This window comes from Leptonotus elevatus, chromosome 1, assembly GCF_054856555.1.
Source record: "Leptonotus elevatus isolate MCC_2025b chromosome 1, RoL_Lele_1.0, whole genome shotgun sequence".
Classification (NCBI taxonomy): domain Eukaryota; kingdom Metazoa; phylum Chordata; class Actinopteri; order Syngnathiformes; family Syngnathidae; genus Leptonotus; species Leptonotus elevatus.
This window is the reverse complement of record NC_141239.1, coordinates 6,719,962-6,738,370: the sequence shown is the minus strand read 5'-3', so window position 1 is coordinate 6,738,370 and position 18,409 is coordinate 6,719,962. Positions and strand designations below refer to the sequence as shown.

At 38.8% G+C, this 18,409-nt stretch overlaps 3 protein-coding genes across 3 annotated transcripts; all 3 read left to right on the top strand.

Annotated features, from left to right (window-relative positions):
- The first annotated feature begins 73 nt into the window (after positions 1-73).
- Positions 74-6,847, top strand: LOC147180511 (retinol-binding protein 1-like). The gene is made up of 4 exons (XM_086072522.1): positions 74-288; positions 523-701; positions 2,081-2,182; positions 6,303-6,847. Exons 1-4 carry the CDS (start codon positions 216-218, stop codon positions 6,351-6,353), a joined length of 405 nt encoding a protein of 134 aa, XP_085928648.1. The 5' UTR covers positions 74-215; the 3' UTR covers positions 6,354-6,847.
- Positions 6,848-7,725: 878 nt separating this feature from the next.
- Positions 7,726-9,372, top strand: LOC147180510 (retinol-binding protein 2-like). Its single transcript, XM_086072523.1, has 4 exons — positions 7,726-8,585; positions 8,685-8,865; positions 9,107-9,206; positions 9,302-9,372. Exons 1-4 carry the CDS (start codon positions 8,402-8,404, stop codon positions 9,353-9,355), a joined length of 519 nt encoding a protein of 172 aa, XP_085928649.1. The 5' UTR covers positions 7,726-8,401; the 3' UTR covers positions 9,356-9,372.
- Positions 9,373-10,226: 854 nt separating this feature from the next.
- Positions 10,227-17,613, top strand: copb2 (COPI coat complex subunit beta 2). Its single transcript, XM_086087867.1, has 22 exons — positions 10,227-10,354; positions 10,714-10,851; positions 10,947-11,033; positions 11,237-11,363; positions 11,455-11,603; positions 11,775-11,921; positions 12,106-12,205; positions 12,294-12,436; positions 12,633-12,832; positions 12,905-13,015; positions 13,111-13,199; positions 13,287-13,393; positions 13,471-13,614; positions 14,485-14,615; positions 15,196-15,403; positions 15,529-15,639; positions 15,987-16,201; positions 16,278-16,416; positions 16,528-16,665; positions 16,762-16,839; positions 16,945-17,085; positions 17,189-17,613. The coding sequence occupies exons 1-22, from the start codon at positions 10,352-10,354 to the stop codon at positions 17,282-17,284; spliced, it is 2,802 nt and encodes a 933-aa protein (XP_085943993.1). The 5' UTR covers positions 10,227-10,351; the 3' UTR covers positions 17,285-17,613.
- Positions 17,614-18,409: the final 796 nt, after the last annotated feature.

Sequence of the window (18,409 nt, the reverse complement as noted above, 5' to 3'; positions counted from 1 at the left end):
AATCGTAGTGAGGCTTGGGCTGTTGCGTGATTTTACCATGAGCTGGGAAATGGGAGGTGAAAAAAAAAATGAAAACCTGGCAAGTAATCGGATTAGAGTTTGAGTTTGGTTCAAATGGGAGATTCTGATGGCGGGATTTGCACTCGAGCACAAGTAGTCTTCCACTGCAAACCTCGACAAGTGAGAGTAAGGGAACCTGTGGAGAAGCTGCCAAAATGCCTGTGGATCTGAACGGATACTGGAAAATGATTTCCAATGACAACTTTGAGGAGTACCTCAAGGCTCTTGGTGAGTTTGATTCTTGATCATCACTCACTATTATCTCAAAAATACACTGCTATCACTAAACCCTTCCAAGCAATATGCTTCTATAATCAAAAAAATTGGTCTTTTAATTTATGTTTTTCCATGATTGACAGATTGTATTATTTAGTAATACATTTCTACATCATCTCACTAATAAAAGTAAGAAGAATATAATTATTTGGTTGCGAGTATATAAAAATGAAATTTCTTCTCCAGATGTTAATGTTGCCATCAGAAAAATTGCCACTTTGCTGAAGCCGGACAAGGACATCGTCCACGACGGGGATCACATTATCATCAAAACCCTCAGTACCTTCAAAAACTACAACATGGATTTCTATGTGGGCAAAGAGTTCGAGGAAGATCTGTCCGGGGTGGATGACAGAAAATGTATGGTGAGTTGAGCTAACAAGGCTACTTGTGCTTTTTGAAAAGGGCACCAATTGAGAAACGTGCAAAATATAATTTGATCAAGTGAGAAAATGCAAGAGAAACAGACATTTTATTAAATGTCATAATGTGTTCAGATCAGTGGCGATTGCTCTAAGACTGCAAGGGAAGCTCGGCTTCCCCTAAATTCTCCTCCCCCCTGAAAGAAATAAAGTGAGGAAATAGCCTATGCACTGCTGTGTGTACAATTTATGCGCTATAATTTATAATAATATAACATATATAATATTACAATATTTTATTCAGAATATCAGCTACTTGTCACAAATAAATGACACGACGTCCTTCTAATTCATCCCTGCAGTTCCACGGTTTGTTCCACTGTGCAAAACTGGACAGTCATTGGATAAATGCTGGACTTTTTCCTGCCTGTCGGATGCTCAGCGTCTCTGGGGATTTATGGAAAAGTGGGCCGGCCCAAACATTCGGCTGCTGCATGATGATTGGATTATCTCTCTGAGGCGTAAATTAAAAAGAAGAGTTTCCCCTCATTTGAATGATCAGCAGCCGCCACTGGTTCAGATCTACACTAACTTATTTTACTTGTCAAATTTGGCCAATCAGAAGACGGAAAAATGCTGATGTTATCGTGGGCCCGCTTGTCCCTTTTTGTATATATAGTTTGTTTAAGTTACATGAGCCAGCACGGCTGATTGTGAAGGCTCTGGGCAGTTAACATTGATATGGCAACACAAAGAAGATGAAACCTGATTGGACAAAAACATTTTATAACATGCACTAGAAACAGTGCAGCCCAGAGGAACACTGAAAGTGAAAAAAAAATGAAGAGAATGGACTTTTGGGAATAAATTAGTCAAATTTTTAGGGAACAAATATTCAAATTCTGGTTTTGAATGTAGGTTAATACCTCTGATTGTGTTGAGGGCATCAGAGGAGGCCTTGGCATCTGGCAAGAAATGAATATGCAGTGCTGCACTCACAGCTGTCAGCTACAAACAATGTGCAAATGTACTAAATGTAATGATGTAATAAATGGTGATATTAATTGAATTAATCCCATTGTACTTGATGTAATCCAATCGTGACATTGAATGCTGAAAGAGATCCTTTATACCTTGAGAGCGAAATAGCCTTTTTGTTTCCTGATAGGCTGATTACAGATAAGCTATAATCGTATTTAAAGGCCGAGTGTGAAGGTCACATGCATCCTTTATGAGCTGATTTTATCAGAATGTTGACAGGCAGCGTGTTTACATGTATATGTTAAGCACGGGTGCCGTTCATTATTGATTATACTGTTGGGCTTGATTACTGTCCAGATATGCTAATGTAATAAATCTCTCATCTTGTCCTGCACACGCAGACCACCATCACCTGGGAAGGAGATAAGTTGGTGTGTGTGCAGAAAGGAGAGATTGAAGGGAGAGGTTGGACCCACTGGGTGGACGGAGACGAGCTTCATCTGGTAAGGACACATCAGCCCCCTGCCATGAATACAAATCGGCGCATATGCACGCTGCATGTATTTTCTCAAGGAACTTCACTTGTGATGTGCTGAACACAAAATGTCTTAATTTACTTTATAAGTCTTTATCAGAGTTTATTTTCAAATCCAATGACATATTAAGTGAAGATGTGTTTCACCTTACAGTGAAACTCTGTTTTATGTGGGGATACGTTCCAGAAAATAAGAAATTAATTGTTTTTTTGTTTTTTTTAAAGATAATTTTTGCTGAATACACTAGGGAATAATAATAACAAAACAGTGGTTGAAAGTGCAATGTTTGTTAAGGCATTTACGACTAATGAGTTAAGAAAGTAATAAGTGAGGTAAAATCGGGATAGGACTAAAAAAGCAGTTGCTTCATCCTATTCCATTTCAAACGGCAAATATTTTCTTTTGTAAATGTTTTTTTTTGGTAATCATTATTTAAGGAAAACGAAAACCTTTCTTTCATACTTGTTTTGTGGAATAGCTTGGTTAAACGTCTCTGTTATTTGGGTTTTTTGACACAATTGTCAAATTATGCTCTTTTGTTGTATTGTTGTTTTAAATGCTCGAAATAAAGTTGTTGTTTTTTTAAACACGATAAGTGAAAATCTGCCACACATACACGAGACCAAATATTTTTTTATATATTACTGCCGTTGGGCCAACAACCTTGTACCACCAAAATCATCACCAGGAGACCCTACAAACTGCATATTTGTTGTTGTTTTTTCAACCATTACCATTGCATCAAGACAGCAACATTTTAGATTGCTCTGTAATTCATAAAAATGACACCCACATGTGTAGATTGACCAAAAGTATACATTTTTGAAAAAATATTAAATTTGCCAAATTGAGACTTAAGTTTTTCTCTGACGCTAGCAATATTTATGTATTTTACCCCTCCAACACACTTTAAATACATACATCTATATATATATATATATATATATATATATATATATATATATATATATATACATATATATATACATATATATATACAAAAAAAGTATTTCATAAGAACATCTCTTTCTCTTGCTCGCACAGTTCTGCAACTGTGAGACAAAGCGTGCTTACTTTGTCACTCCCAGTTGAAGTTATTGCAAAACATTTTTTCTTTTTTTTTAGTTTGGCTGGTTCAGCGATTTACACTCAGGTGCCACTGTATATTAAAATTTGCACTCAAACCCAAAATTCCCATTACGTAATCATGTTGACCTTGGGTTCAAAACGTCCGCTTCTAACTATGTAAAAGGTTTTATTTTTAGTTTAAAATGACTTCCCTTAACTAGAATCCTGCGTCGCATTGTAGCCAAGGTAGAAACCGTGGTGCTTTATTTCGCCTTTTAGTGCTTTAAATAGTAAACCCTAGTTGTGGCGGATGCTAAACGAGCGAGCTACTTGCTAGCTTTGTTTACTCACTTTTAGAGGTTGGCTTTTGGTGCATTACTACCACCTTCTTTCTTTCGCAAGACTTGCCTTCAAAACAACATAGCTTAAATATATACACATGAATTTACCTTGCTTTTAATATTTCTGTGAGGAAGCTAAGACCACAGATCCAAAGCACATTACCATCCATTCATTCATTTTCTTAAGTGCTGACCCTCATTAGTGTCACAAGTGTGCTGGAGACAACCATTCACTCTCACAGTTGAATCAACTAACCATGGTTTTTAAAATATGTGAGGAAGCCAAAGCCAGAGAAAATCCAGGGGAAGTCTGGATTTATGATTCGAACCCAGAACCTTACAACTCAGAGGCAAACATGCTAACCACTATTTCACCATGTTGCCCCACAGTAATATTAACACGTTCTTTTTCTTGGCTTTGTGGTTGTAATTAGTTAAAAGCACGTCATTGACTCCCCTTTAAAATCTTATCTCATTCCCCATTGTGGTTAGTAATGAAAGCATTAGCATGTGAAAAGAAGTTCATGAAGTAATGACCAATAGCACTGGCTCAGAATAATGAGAATTCCATCTTTGTTATTGTGGCCTACAAAGCCCGAACGGAAAGTAATCAACTTCCTTATTTAATTGAAGTGACGGCCCAAAGTGATGATTTCAGGTAGTCATAGGAGAGATGGATGGAGCGTTTGATTTTTAAAGCAGCAGCAATCTCTGGTGGGAGAAAACCACATTACATGACAGAAGCCAGCACAACAACATTCCACCCAAAAAATCCCATTGGGCCACCAATTCATTGGCAAATTTAAAATATTATTTTCTAATTGTCAACACTTTTCTTCCCCTTATTGCACCGGGAATTTATCCGGTTTCAATTAATTGGCCCAAAAAATATTATTTATTTACAACAAAGAATGTATTTTTGTTTATCTATCTGTGCTAGTGACATAACATGATAGTTAGAACATTCGCTGGCTTCCTCCCAAATTTCAAAATAATTTGTTAGGTTCATTGACGACCATAAGTACCATAGTGTCTTGAGATACGAGTGACCCAATTTCCAAGTTTTCTGAGATATGAGCTGTCATTTAGCCGGTATTTTGCTTTGGCTTTACAGCAAAAACTTACAATACAAAACAAAATTATACAAAAAGGAGGCTTTAAGGTGTTTATTGACACTCCTACTTGAAGTTTACTATCAAGCTCTACACATTAGAGATTTACAAGTCGTTTTTTTAAAGCAACCACATAATTTTAGATAAGTTAGCATTGTTAACACAAGGCTAACAAACTGCAGAACGCCATTGAAGGACTAACGAATAGTGTTGGCGTCGCAGGGTTATAATAATAAATCTTAAAGCAACTCAAATGCTCAACTAAAATATTTCGAATTGTGGGATGAAACATTCCCACATATGTTATTGTGATTTTTATTCTCCACACTTTTTTGCCGTGTAACCACTCACACATAATACTTCTGATTTACACCGTTCAAATTTCAACTTGCTTCAAAAATTCACACCTCCCGAGGTATGTATCATCTGATTACACATTACTTACAATATTCGCTCCATTTTAAGTTAAATATCAACTTTTCCCATTTCATTTTCAATGGACCACATTTTAGTACATTAGTAATTTATCTTTCAATTTACTTCATAAGCACATGCATTCTAATCTTAGCATTCAGCTTTTCAGCATTCCCTTGCAATTTCTGCAGAAATTGCACTTTGTCTAGTCTCAGTAATGTTATTTGTCCGTTTTCACAATAGATTCCTGAATTTTGGTTTACTATTTGCGTAACAAATGTTTTCAAAATTACATGACAGTAGCTCTCTCTTTACCCCCCCCCCCCCCCAAACGTTTAGCTTTGCTAAAAATCCATATACATAACAATGCTAAATTGAAACTTAAATTTACATTTGTGTTTGAAATGGCCCCACTGAAAAGGTTTCTAGAAAATAAAATTTGCTGCTATGCACAGTGTGAATTTATATAAAAAAGCAAACCAATCCTTCATTTGTTGGCTTGTTATATTTTTTATTTTTTGGATAAAACACTTCTCACACATCAACACATCTCTGGGATTAACCAGGAAAAAAAAATACTCCTCAAAATTAGAAAGTTGATTGATTACTAAAACGGCTCTGCAAAAAATAGTTATTTTGAGCCTTGGTCATAAATCAGATCATCAGATTAACAATAATACAAACAAATCTGTGACTTTATTACTTCCTCTTTGTGTTTCATGAAATAATAACATGAAAACACGTGGACTGCACATCTTAAGCACTAATATATAAATAATATAATAAATTATATAAGAATAAACTCTAACGGCCTACCAAAATAAAGCATTTAAGGGTTTTTTTTGCCCCAAATTTTAGCATTTGTGATTTAAAAATTTGTATTGTATTACACAGTCATTTCAATTTGATTATTTGCTCATCCCTATTTAAAAACATATTACAATTGAATTAGAGACCCCTCACAACCACTTGTGTTTTTTGTTTTTTCGTTTTTGGTGAGACTTTATTGTGGTTACTCAGACCTCTTTTCTTCTTCTTCATTTTTACATTGACCCATTACTGTGAATGCAGTTGCAGTATATGAGCAATCTTCACACGGTGATACTGCAGTATGTTGTTCCCTCCTCAACTTGTGTTTTATTTGTTTTACAGGAGCTTAGAGCTGGCGGAGTCGTCTCCAAGCAGGTCTTCAAGAAGTCCTAAAGTGGCTCGTATAACCAACGAGGGAGTACCCCCCCCCCAGTTGACATAGCATCCGACTTCCTAATTAGTTCATTCATGCTCTCATCCACATTCCCACCCCCCTTATATAATTATCTGCCATGATATTAAGCCCCTAATAAAACATTGACTGGAGCTTCCATCCAAAATTGCCTTGCTCTGTCGAAGCCCACTCAAAAAATCGACGTGGCATGCATGTCGTGTCGCATCCCCAACCGGCTCAGGGTGGGTGCTGTTTTAATCAACTTATCTATATGCATTAGAAGCATAGAGGCGGTTAAGTGTAGCTTATCAATCATGTGGACTGCACTGAAGGATCTGGATGCATTAAAGTGGAGTGGAGTTGAGGGATGCAAGTGTCTTTGGTAAGGATGTCAGTTACAATGCATGTAAATAAATTATTTCCCTCCCTATTCTTTTGGGACTGTGTCGCTGATAATAGAATGAATTAATCAATAAAATAAAATCCAACACTGTCTTGTGATCTGCCCTCTCTTATATTTTGAAACAGCAGATTTGAACCATTCCTTTCACTGATCATTATGGGAAATGGGAGGTTAATCACCAACGGCAAACTAATGACAAGGAAAACTGCAGTTGTTTGTTTACATTCAACCTTAAGGTACTTGCAGTTCACACTGTAGCCACTACGAGTGACGTCATTCACACCATGATCTCTATTTATGCATCTTGTGCATCAATAGTTAGTGTAGACTTCGATCTCTCTCTCTCTCTCTCTCTCCCTCTCCCTCTTTCTAGCTCTCTCTACCTCTCCCTCCCTCTCGCTCTCTTGCCCCCTCCCTCTCGCTTTTTCCCCCTCTCTCTCTCCCACTCCTTCACTCTCTCTCCCCCTCCTTCTCGCGATCTCTCTCTCCTCCCTCTCTCCCACTCCCTCTCTCTCTCTCCCTCCCTTGCTCTCTCTCATATATACTAATGTCACACAACTAGACCTTCTTCTGTATGCCAAATGCCAATGTGAAGACTGTGACATTCTGGTCTAAGACACAGCAGAGGAACTGCATTAGTTTGTATTTAAAGAAGAAGAAAAAAGCTATTTTAACTCATTCGCTGCCATTGACTGCAATAGACGTCAAAAATTTATTTGAGCTGAATTCGTTTAAAAAAAAAATCCATTGTTGTTAAGAGTATGAAAGCCATTAAAAATTAAGGGCATCAGGCGATTAAAATGTTTAATCGTAATTAATTGCATGACTGCACTAGTTAACTCACGATTAATCACAAATGTTATATCTGTTCTAAAACAATAAAAAAATATTCTAGGTATTCATACTCTTGTTAACAAAAGTGGGAAAAATGATAAAATAAAAGAAATAGTTCAAATGATTTTTTGACGTCTATGGCCGTTGATGGCAGTGAATGAGTTAAAAACATGTAGAAAATTATATTTAATTTCATTATTATTTTATTTATTGTGTTTTATTTTGTATGTTTGAACTTTATTAGGTAGGCTGCAGTACAAAATCATCCATCCATGCATTTTCTTTGAGCTGCACCCTATCATCTTTTGCAGGCCCTCATAAAAAGAAAAAAACACATTATTTACCGGTTTCAGGGTGCAGTCACACAGGTCAATTGTTGTTTATTTAACTCTGTGTTAACTTACTGTGCCTTGACTGTTATCAGAATAAGTTAACAGATTGCTGTGGGACTTTTCAATAAACTCTGCTTAAAATCACCCTGCAATTAGCTGGTAACCAGTCCAGCATTCCTGTCAAACGCGTAAAAAGTCAAATGAGCTCGAGCTCACTCATGACCCTAATAAGAGTGGAAGCTGCCGTTGAGGGTTATCACTCTTGCCGTGTGAGGTTGCATTTGACTCTCGGATGTAAACATTCATATCACGGTCGCATTGCCACACAGTGTGTTTGCGTGCCCTCAGGAAGCTCCCCATTGAGCGTGCAAAGACCAAATGATTCTTTCCCCCAAACTTCCACCTCCCCCTCCAAAGCAAGTGCCTTTGCCAATCCCCTGCAAATTATAAAGTGACTTATTAATAGTTCTGTGTCCTCATGACCACCACTCCTTCTTCCCCAATGCTCCGCTTTTATCAAAACAAAAAACTCACCCCGTACTCACTGATTCTACCAAACACCAAAAAAACAGTGTCACCAGCTACAACCATGCCTGTGGACTTCAGTGGAAAATGGATACTGGAGAGCAATGACAAATTTGATGATTATATGAAAGCGCTGGGTAAGATGTCATATATTTTGGTGCGTCGTACGCTCACAAAAATCCAATGTAACGCTCATTCAAGACAAATACTGTATACCAAGTATCCTTTTTTCATAGATATTGACTTTGCAACGCGAACAATCGCTGTTTGTCTGGCTCAGACCAAAGTGGTTGTGCACGAGGGAGACGTGTTTAACTTTAAAACCCTGAGCACCTTCAGGAACTATGAGCTGGCTTTCACAGTGGGAGTGGAGTTTAATGAGTTCACCAAGGGAGTCGACAACCGAAATGAAATATTGCATATGGAGCACAAGATGAGATCCTATATTAAATACGGAGGCTCCCGTGCTGGACATAATAATGGCTTTGATTATATATCTAAAATCTCGTGACATAACCAGCAGCAGTCTTAATTTTATTTTATTTTTTATTTTTATTTGATTTTTTTACAAGGGATCTAATCCCAGTTTCTTCCTACAAACCTTCAATCTCTGTCACCTGCCCTATCATGCAATTATATGATAATGTTGACTGCAGAGTTTGGTGACCTGGCAAGGGGACAAGCTTGTTTGCATTCAGAAAGGTGAAAAAGCCAATCGTGGTTGGAAGCACTGGATTGAAGGGGACAAAATGTACCTGGTGGGTTTAGAAATAATGGTCTTCAAGATTTGTTGTCTTATAAGTCTGTATTTTTATATATGTCATCATTGTTTTCATAAATCCTCTCCACACAGGAGTTGACGTGTCAAGATGCAGTTTGTCAACAGGTGTTCAAGAGAAAAGAATAAAAGACAAATATTTCATTGTGTTTTCTTTATTTCTAAGTTTAGCACTAAATAAGCTCAGCTTTAAACATGCATTAAATTTTTGTTTTTACTTTGCATTACAGATAATTGTACATTGTAAACAAAAACACATTTGCTGTACTTTGTATTATAAAGCGAAGGAAATTTTACCTTTTGAGATGGTAATTATTATTAGCTTGTAAATCTATATTAACAGATATGAATTTGTGGCATAACAGTCACAGGAACAACAAAAAATCACTAAAAAGCTCTTCAGTACTGTCATTGGAATTCATTCAGTTTAGCCATGCTTATGTGAATCGACAGTATATATAGGCTATGGCTACCATGTGTGTGTGTGTGTGTATGAATGTATATATAGTTTAGCTCATTACCTGAACCAAAAAAAAAATTAACTCAGTATTTGGAATTTGTAGTGCATGTAGTCGTAATTTATCATAATTTAGATTTACAGGGTATAAATTAAAAATCAGGACATACAGGTTAACATCCTAAAACTTTAAACTAAGCATACACAAAAAGTAACACTACTCGCCAAATTTTGCTCATCGAAGATCCTTCAAAAGGGTGACGTCACATCCCGAATGTTTTTTTTTCCATGCATTTGTTTTTAGTTGTATGTGCTCATATTAGGAGCTTTTTTGTAAAAAGCTATTCATATATTTTAAGCTAAATAATGAAAAAACATCTTCGAGGACGGGAAAGGCACTAAATGCCAGAAATGGCGCATCTTATTTATCTATCAATTCATAAATATGCACATATTACAGTTTTATTTGCATTTCCCCCCCGAATATTATACTCGCCACAGCTATCCGCCACGTCACATCGACTGTTCTAACTCCCAACTCTCGCGAGAATCGGCTGAGGTCTTCCCGGAAGTTCCACGTCAGTGTCTAGTGCTGTTCACTGAAATCGCAACATTTGGATAACTCAACACTATTAACTAATCTTGTGTTGAAGAAACAGTGATTAAAAATGGTGAGTAAGACTTAAAGTACATTATAGCATTTTACTTCCTCAGGTATTATTTTGCTGTGCTGATTTGATTGTCTTGTTTGGCGAAAATATCCAACAAGACATTCTAGGTAGCATCTTAGCGGCTAGTTAGCTGGTGTGCTGAAGATCGTCTGATTAAAACTTTGGTTGTTTAATCGTTTAATTTTGTCGAAAGACTTGATGTGAAGGTTAAAATCCAGTAGGTATACAAAACCTAATTAGCTGCATGATCCGTGCGTTAAATCGTTCTGCAGCATGACTCTTAGTTTCGTAATTGTAAATGCTTTTTAACGTGATCAAGTGTGTGCACAACAAACGACATTGTGTCCCCAATTTTTCAGCCGCTGAGGCTTGACATTAAGCGCAGGTTGACAGCCAGGTCTGACCGTGTGAAGAGTGTGGACCTTCATCCAACCGAGCCATGGATGCTAGCCAGTCTGTACAACGGCAGCGTCTGTGTGTGGAACCACGAAACACAGGTACAGTAACCAATGCATGAGCATAAGCTCTGTAGATGTTAGACTAACACGGTTGATTCAACTGAAAATTAAACATCTGAAATGTTTTTTGTTAGACTCTGGTGAAGACTTTTGAGGTGTGCGACCTCCCCGTCAGAGCATCCAAATTCGTGGCCAGAAAGAACTGGGTCATCACAGGAGCAGTGAGTAACTTGTTGTAACACTCTTTTAGCGACAAAAAAAAAAAGCAAACGAGTAACGACATGAAGCTTGGTGCTTATGATTATTAATTTTAAAAAAAAGTTTCTCTCTCTCTCTCTCTCTCTCTCTCTCTCTCTCTCTCTCTCTCTCTCTCTCTCTCTCTCTCTCTCTCTCTCTGTCTGTCTGTCTGTCTGTCTGTCTGTAGGATGACATGCAGATCCGTGTGTTTAACTACAACACCTTGGAGCGTGTTCACATGTTTGAAGCCCACTCCGACTACATCCGTTGCATCGCCGTCCACCCAACCCAGCCCTACATCCTCACCAGCAGCGGTATGCTGGTTCTTGTAAATAACACCACCAATCGTACAAATGTATTTATCCAGCAGTGCACTTGTTAAACACTGTCCCCATCTCTGTGTAGATGATATGTTGATCAAGCTGTGGGACTGGGACAAGAAGTGGTCCTGCAGCCAAGTGTTTGAGGGTCACACGCATTATGTCATGCAGATCGTCATCAACCCAAAGGACAATAATCAGTTTGCTAGCGCCTCTCTTGACAGGACTATTAAGGTGAGATCTGGTTCTTACTGCTCATCCATTAGGTATACATGCATGATCTCATCAAGAGATCCAGTGTAATAGTTAAAAAGTGAAAAAATATATAGAAATCTTCCATGTTGTTCCATTAAAGAGCCAATGAGCTGTTAAAGCTCATTTAGTCTTGTCCTTGTGTTGTTTCAGGTTTGGCAGCTGGGCTCATCGTCTCCTAACTTTACTTTGGAAGGCCATGAAAAGGGGGTTAATTGTATTGATTATTACAGTGGCGGAGACAAGCCCTACCTGATATCAGGTGCTGATGACCGCCAGGTCAAAATCTGGGACTACCAGGTACAACATTGTATTTTGCTATTGTTTTTGTTTTATTAACCCCAAGCTAAGAAGTGGAATTCAACAGTTAATTGAGTTATCTAAATACATGAAAAGCGCTATATAAATGCGATTTATTATTATTATTAATTTCTATTCATTACTTTGTTACATCTTCTTGTAATATCTGTCACCTCTGTTCCAGAACAAGACCTGTGTTCAAACGTTGGAAGGCCATGCCCAGAACGTGTCATGTGTCAGCTTCCACCCAGAGCTGCCAATAATAATCACCGGGTCCGAAGATGGTGAGCTGGAATGTATCCTGTGTTCTGCTTTCAGGTCTCGTTCATCTTTACTGAACTTTGCTTTGTATGGCATCTCTTCTCACTGAAGGTACGGTACGTATTTGGCACTCGAGCACGTACCGGCTGGAGAGCACCCTCAACTATGGCATGGAGCGAGTTTGGTGCGTATGCGGACTCCGGGGCTCCAACAATGTTGCGCTGGGCTATGATGAAGGCAGTATCATTATCAAAGTGAGTACAGGACTGTATTTGTTAAAATTGTTATCAAACCAATAGCATATAAAGTTATGTATTTCTACCCCAGCAAAAAAAATTTATAGTATGAATTTATCAAATTTTCCCAAAGAATCAATTGAAATGTCATTTAATTCCTTCACCCAATGTTTTTGTTACTAGTTTTAAATTGTAATGTTTCATTTTTCTGCAGGTGGGGCGTGAGGAGCCGGCCATGTCAATGGACACCAGCGGCAAGATTATCTGGGCCAAGCACAGTGAAATCCAGCAAGCCAATTTGAAGGCGATGGGTGATGCTGAGATTAAGGATGGAGAGAGGCTCCCACTGGCCGTGAAAGACATGGGCAGCTGTGAAATATACCCTCAAACTATTCAGCATAACCCCAATGGGAGGTAAGCTACAAGTGCACCAACAGTTTCAGCCTCTCTGAGCAACCTGCTCTCATTTTGCGCTCTCATTTGTAGGTTTGTTGTGGTGTGTGGCGATGGCGAGTACATCATATATACTGCCATGGCTCTGAGGAATAAAAGCTTCGGCTCGGCACAGGAGTTTGTGTGGGCACATGACTCATCTGAGTAAGTGTTCACTTACAAGTCTGGCTGGGATGCTTTATGACAAAACATTTTATTCAGTGTCTTGTTTGTTGATGTGCCTCTTCACATTTTAACAGGTATGCCATTAGAGAGAGCAACAGTGTTGTGAAAATATTCAAGAATTTCAAGGAAAAGAAATCATTTAAGCCTGACTTTGGAGCTGAAGGTAATTTCAAAGTTCAATGGGTTATTGAAATACAGTTAGTGGCCAAAACGAAACAAAACAATGTGTTCTTTCTTTTGGACTCTGCAGGTATCTACGGTGGTTTCTTGCTCGGGGTGAGGTCAGTGAATGGTCTGGCGTTTTATGATTGGGAGAACACCGAGCTGATCCGCCGCATTGAGATCCAACCTAAACACGTAAGTCCTCCGCTATGTACTCTTACCTTTCTTACCTCACCTTTTGCGTCACTCCATTTTAATTTCCCTGTGTGCAGATCTTCTGGTCCGACTCTGGCGAGTTGGCCTGCATCGCTACCGAAGAGTCTTTCTTCATCCTTCGCTACATGGCCGATAAAGTCGCTGCCTCACAGGAGAACAATGAAGGCGTGACGGAGGACGGAATTGAGGATGCGTTTGAGGTTTGTGTAGGGCTGTCACTATCGAATCTTTGTCAAATAGATTATTCCATCATGTAATCGCAATATTTTTTATTTTTGGTTAATCCACTAAGGTTGAATTGAGTGGATATACTACTCATTTTATCTTCTGTACATAAGCATTAATAAATACTGACAAAATGAGCCAATACTAAACAATAGCAATCGCGATTAGCATTAGCGTGCTAGCGATTAAGGTAAAAACACTAACACCCCTTTAGTTCACTCGTACATCATTATATTTACATGAGTTGAGTGGATAATTAGTAGTTATCTTTTGTACATGAGCATTATTTAACACCAACAAAATTTGCCTCAGCTAAACGGTTAGCTATCGCGATTAGCATTACCGTGCTAGTGATTACCAATTAAGGTAAACAAACACTAAGCACCATTTAGTTGACTCATACATCATTATACTGTATCTACATGAGTTTACATCGAGTAGATATAACTACTAGTAGTTATCTTTTGTGCATGAGCATTATTAAGCACCAACAAAATTAGCCTATGCTAAATGATTAGCCATCGTGATTAGCATTAGAGCGCCCATTTGTAGGTTTGTGTACCTTTGCCATTTTGTCAGCAGGTTTATTGCACTGCATCTCTTCCATTAGAATTAATGCTGCCAGGCATGTTGCTGCACAACGTGGTACTACACAAAAGGCACACAAAGTTATTTTCAGTTCTGACTTGCCTTTGTAAAAGCTATTAAACAATCGCTTAAAAATCTGAAGTACAGGATGTGGGAACACTTGGGTGTGAAAAAACTCATAAAGTGTCTCAGATTTCACAAAATGCTACAGACTCATACATTACATTTGTAACTTCATGGATTTTCTCTTGGTTCAGGTCCAAGGAGAGATCCAGGAGATTGTGAAGACCGGACTCTGGGTTGGTGACTGCTTCATCTACACCAGCTCTGTGAACAGACTGAATTACTTCGTAGGAGGAGAGATCGTCACTATTGCTCACCTGGATAGGTCTGATATTTATCTCAAGCAACCTTTAAATGGGAAGCCAACCCCCCCAAAAAAAAAATTTTTTGACCATATGTTCTATGCAGCCCCACTAGTTTAAATATGATATTCTGGTTGATATTGTGTTAAGCAGCAAAATGCAGCCATTTTTTATCCATCTCAGGGTGCGGCCATCTTGCCGCTTGTTGTCGATTTGAAGATGACATCAATGTTTCTCAGGTAACAACCAATCACAGCTCAGCTGGTCTCAGGTAACAACCAGTCACAGTTCAGCTGAGATTGATCGTTGCCTGAGCCCTGAGCAGCATTGATGTCATCTTCAGTCGACAGCAAGTGGCAAATTGGCCGTCCCCTTAGATGGATAAAAACGGCTGGATTTTGCTGCTTAACTCATATTCCACAAATGTAATATTAGTCAGAATGTCATGTTTAGACTAGTGAGGTCACAGACAACATATTATTGTTAAGAAATGTTTATGGTTGATTTTCACTTTTAAACTTTATTTTCAAGACAAATGACAATTGTATGTCAAGTAATTACACAGAACCGCTCCATCATGGAAGATGCCCCTTTTCTATGCAGAACCATGTATTTACTGGGTTACATACCCAAAGATGACCGCCTGTACCTGGGAGACAAGGAGCTCAACATTGTCAGCTACTCCCTCCTGGTCTCAGTTCTGGAGTATCAAACTGCTGTCATGAGGAGGGACTTTGGGATGGCTGACAAGGTGCTGCCCACAATTCCTAAAGAGCAACGGACCAGAGTGGCCCACTTCCTGGAAAAACAGGTCAGGACGCACTGCATTGACTGCCATTACCAATACGGATGACCTGTTATTAGTTCGATTGATGGCTTCGACTGTGCTTATTACCATGCTAAAGTTGTTGTTGTTTTTCCCTTCTGGTTTCCTAGGGGTTCAAGCAGCAGGCGTTAGCTGTGTCCACAGACCCTGAGCACAGGTTTGAGCTAGCCTTGCAGCTGGGAGAGTTGAAGATTGCCTACCAGCTAGCTGTAGAAGCAGAGGTAATTTGAGTGCTTTACCTCTTTTAAGAATAGAGTTGTGCCTTTTAGATACTTGATAATTTGTTCAGCAGCCACGCTCATAACGTCACATACTTGCATCTCTAGTGGAAATGCCGTTCCAGGCACCATACCGTGCTTGTATCTAGAATTTTTTATTTATTTATTTTGCTCGCAGGTCTAACCAAATAATCAGCCAAATGATGGCGCCTATCTTGAAAAATTCCTAGGTCACTTTTATTTCTTCTCTTCCACCGGCATAGTTTGACTTTGAATGTTTAACATCGTGGCGCCTATTGTTTGTAAACGTTCTGAATTGACCTACATGCGTCTTTCGTTGCCCCTCTTAGTCGGAGCAGAAGTGGAAGCAGTTGGCAGAGCTGGCCATTAGTAAGTGTCAATTTGGCCTGGCCCAGGAGTGTCTGCATCATGCACAGGATTACGGCGGCCTGCTCCTCCTCGCCACCGCCTCGGGTAACGCCCCTATGGTGGGCAAGCTGGCCGAGGGTGCCGAAAGGGATGGCAAGAACAATGTGGCTTTCATGACCTACTTCCTGCAGGGGAAGTAAGTACTACATGTAACCGAAGGATCCTGATGTAGTGGTCAAGATCACCAGTGTAAATGTTTCATTTCTTCATAGACTGGATCAATGTTTAGAGCTTTTGATCAGAACCAACCGCCTACCTGAAGCTGCATTCCTGGCTCGCACATACCTGCCCAGCCAGGTATCCCGTGTGGTCAAGCTATGGAGGGAAAACTTGGCCAAGGTTAACCAGAAGGTAAGTGCGGTGGGAAATTTGAGCCCAGGTTTAATTTGAGTGGTTATCACATCTGATTTCAATGACTTAACTCACATCTGTTAAAATAATGGCAACGTCTTTGCGGTGTAGGCTGCTGAATCTTTAGCAGATCCTACAGAATATGAAAACCTGTTTCCTGGTCTGAAAGAAGCATTTGCAGCTGAGGATTACCTCAGACAGAGTTGCTCAGGCGCCACCAGACCCGCCACGGACTATCCCCTAGTCACTGTGAGTTGACACAATACAATTAAAGTGATGCTTAAAGTAACTAATTTTAAACTTGTTGGTGTGTGTTTTTAACCAACTCTTAATGTTTACCTTCAGCTAAATGAAGACAGGAATATTCTAGAGGAGGCTCAAGGATATGAACCCAAAGGGATGCTTCAGCTTTCTGCTTTTGAGGTTTGTACACATTATCCAACCACTCGAGGACACCTTTTGATTGGGAGTTTTAATTGCATTTTTTTTTAGCAACTGGGTTACTGAATATAATTTCGTATTCTGCAGACAGAGGCATGTGAAGAATCTCCTGTAGTGTCAGCCCCTGTAGTTGCAGCGGAGTCTGCAGTTATGCCTTCAGAGCCTGAAACTGTCCTTCCACCGACGCAGGAGGAAATCCCCACGTTCTCTCAATTGGAAAATGATACGGTAGAAATGTTCTATGGCATGCTCTGATTTATTATATTTTGGTTGAAGATTGGCATTTGGTTGTATTGATGAGCTGTTCAAAAAATGATGGGTATTTGCGCAGGTCCTGGAAGATCTGGAAATTGACCTTGACAATTTGGAGGTAGATGACATCGACACCAGTGATGTTAATCTGGATGATGACTTTCTAGAGGATTAGAAATCTTCCACCAATTCTGCTGTCGACCACCTTGGAGCTTATTTAAAAACAGAGACCAAACACCCCTGCTCCCTTTTTGTACTTAAAAATGTTGTATTGTCCACCAACAGATTGAAATAGATGACCATGAGCTCAGTAATGGTTTATCCTGAGAGGAATAGTAGACAGCATGTCTGCCTGTATTTCTCACTCCATTTTGTACACCATATATTGACTGTTGTAGATGATTTCACTTTATTATATTGACCTATATGTTGTCATGATTATTTTTGCCTCATCTATGATGAAAACCAATTGTGTTTTCAGTCCAATAAACTGCGGTTGCTGTACATATTCACATGTGAATTAATTCCGTATGGTCACAAATGCATTGTTGGTGGGAGCCTAGTGAAGGAACTACTTAAATTACATCTCATGTTTTTTATTAATCTCATTGCAAAAATGTTGGCATAGAAATGCCTTACCAGGGATGCTGTATGGCAGTCCTTAAAACCACAACAAAGAGAAATAACTGCAGCAGCATAATTAATTCCTCTTAAACAAATCTACTCGGAGGTCGCATGTCAAGTCTGTCCCTGTGCTTCTGTGTAAATTGTTAAATGTATTTTCAAATCTATTTTAAGCTTGTGAAGTCATGGAATAGAGAAATATTTGACCCACGTAAATGTGAAACTCGGTTTATTCTTAATTCTTAAATCTATAACAATTATTGCTAATGGAGACTTAATAGTTGAAACTGGTTAATTTACTGCATTTTTTATAAGAATAATAAACAGCGCATTATATGATTTTTCTATTGATATTTACTGTACATATTTGTATCCGTATTCGTTTTTGTGGTCGTAAAGTAAATATAGCAACAAAAAAAGAAATACGGAAAGTAGTATCACAAATGCCGACTGTCTGACTGTTCTTTCTGTATCATTTAGAGGTAAAAGACGTGCCTTTTGGGTTTGAATCACGCTTTACATTTTTTAAGTAGATAAGTTGCACTGTGGTGAATTATGAAGAAAGCGTTTGCGTGGGTGGTTTTGAAGTTGCTATACCTAGCAACAAAAGTGCTGAAACGCCATCAACGTATTGCTTGCAGTTTTCCTCCTCTCCAGTAGGTGGCATCCCTTCCAG

What these genes read in the sequence shown, in the direction of transcription:
- LOC147180511 (XM_086072522.1), top strand. Translation starts at nt 216, where the DNA reads ATGCCTGTGGATCTGAACGGATACTGGAAAATGATTTCCAATGACAAC. An exon ending in TGGATGACAGAAAATGTATG is followed by an intron (nt 702 to 2,080) that starts GTGAGTTGAGCT and finishes CTGCACACGCAG; the next exon opens with ACCACCATCACCTGGGAAGG. An exon ending in ACGGAGACGAGCTTCATCTG is followed by an intron (nt 2,183 to 6,302) that starts GTAAGGACACAT and finishes TTTGTTTTACAG; the next exon opens with GAGCTTAGAGCTGGCGGAGT.
- copb2 (XM_086087867.1), top strand. An exon ending in TGTGGAACCACGAAACACAG is followed by an intron (nt 10,852 to 10,946) that starts GTACAGTAACCA and finishes GTTTTTTGTTAG; the next exon opens with ACTCTGGTGAAGACTTTTGA. An exon ending in AGCTAGCTGTAGAAGCAGAG is followed by an intron (nt 15,640 to 15,986) that starts GTAATTTGAGTG and finishes TGCCCCTCTTAG; the next exon opens with TCGGAGCAGAAGTGGAAGCA.
- LOC147180510 (XM_086072523.1), top strand. Translation starts at nt 8,402, where the DNA reads ATGACCACCACTCCTTCTTCCCCAATGCTCCGCTTTTATCAAAACAAA. An exon ending in TGATTATATGAAAGCGCTGG is followed by an intron (nt 8,586 to 8,684) that starts GTAAGATGTCAT and finishes CTTTTTTCATAG; the next exon opens with ATATTGACTTTGCAACGCGA. An exon ending in GACAACCGAAATGAAATATT is followed by an intron (nt 8,866 to 9,106) that starts GCATATGGAGCA and finishes TTGACTGCAGAG; the next exon opens with TTTGGTGACCTGGCAAGGGG.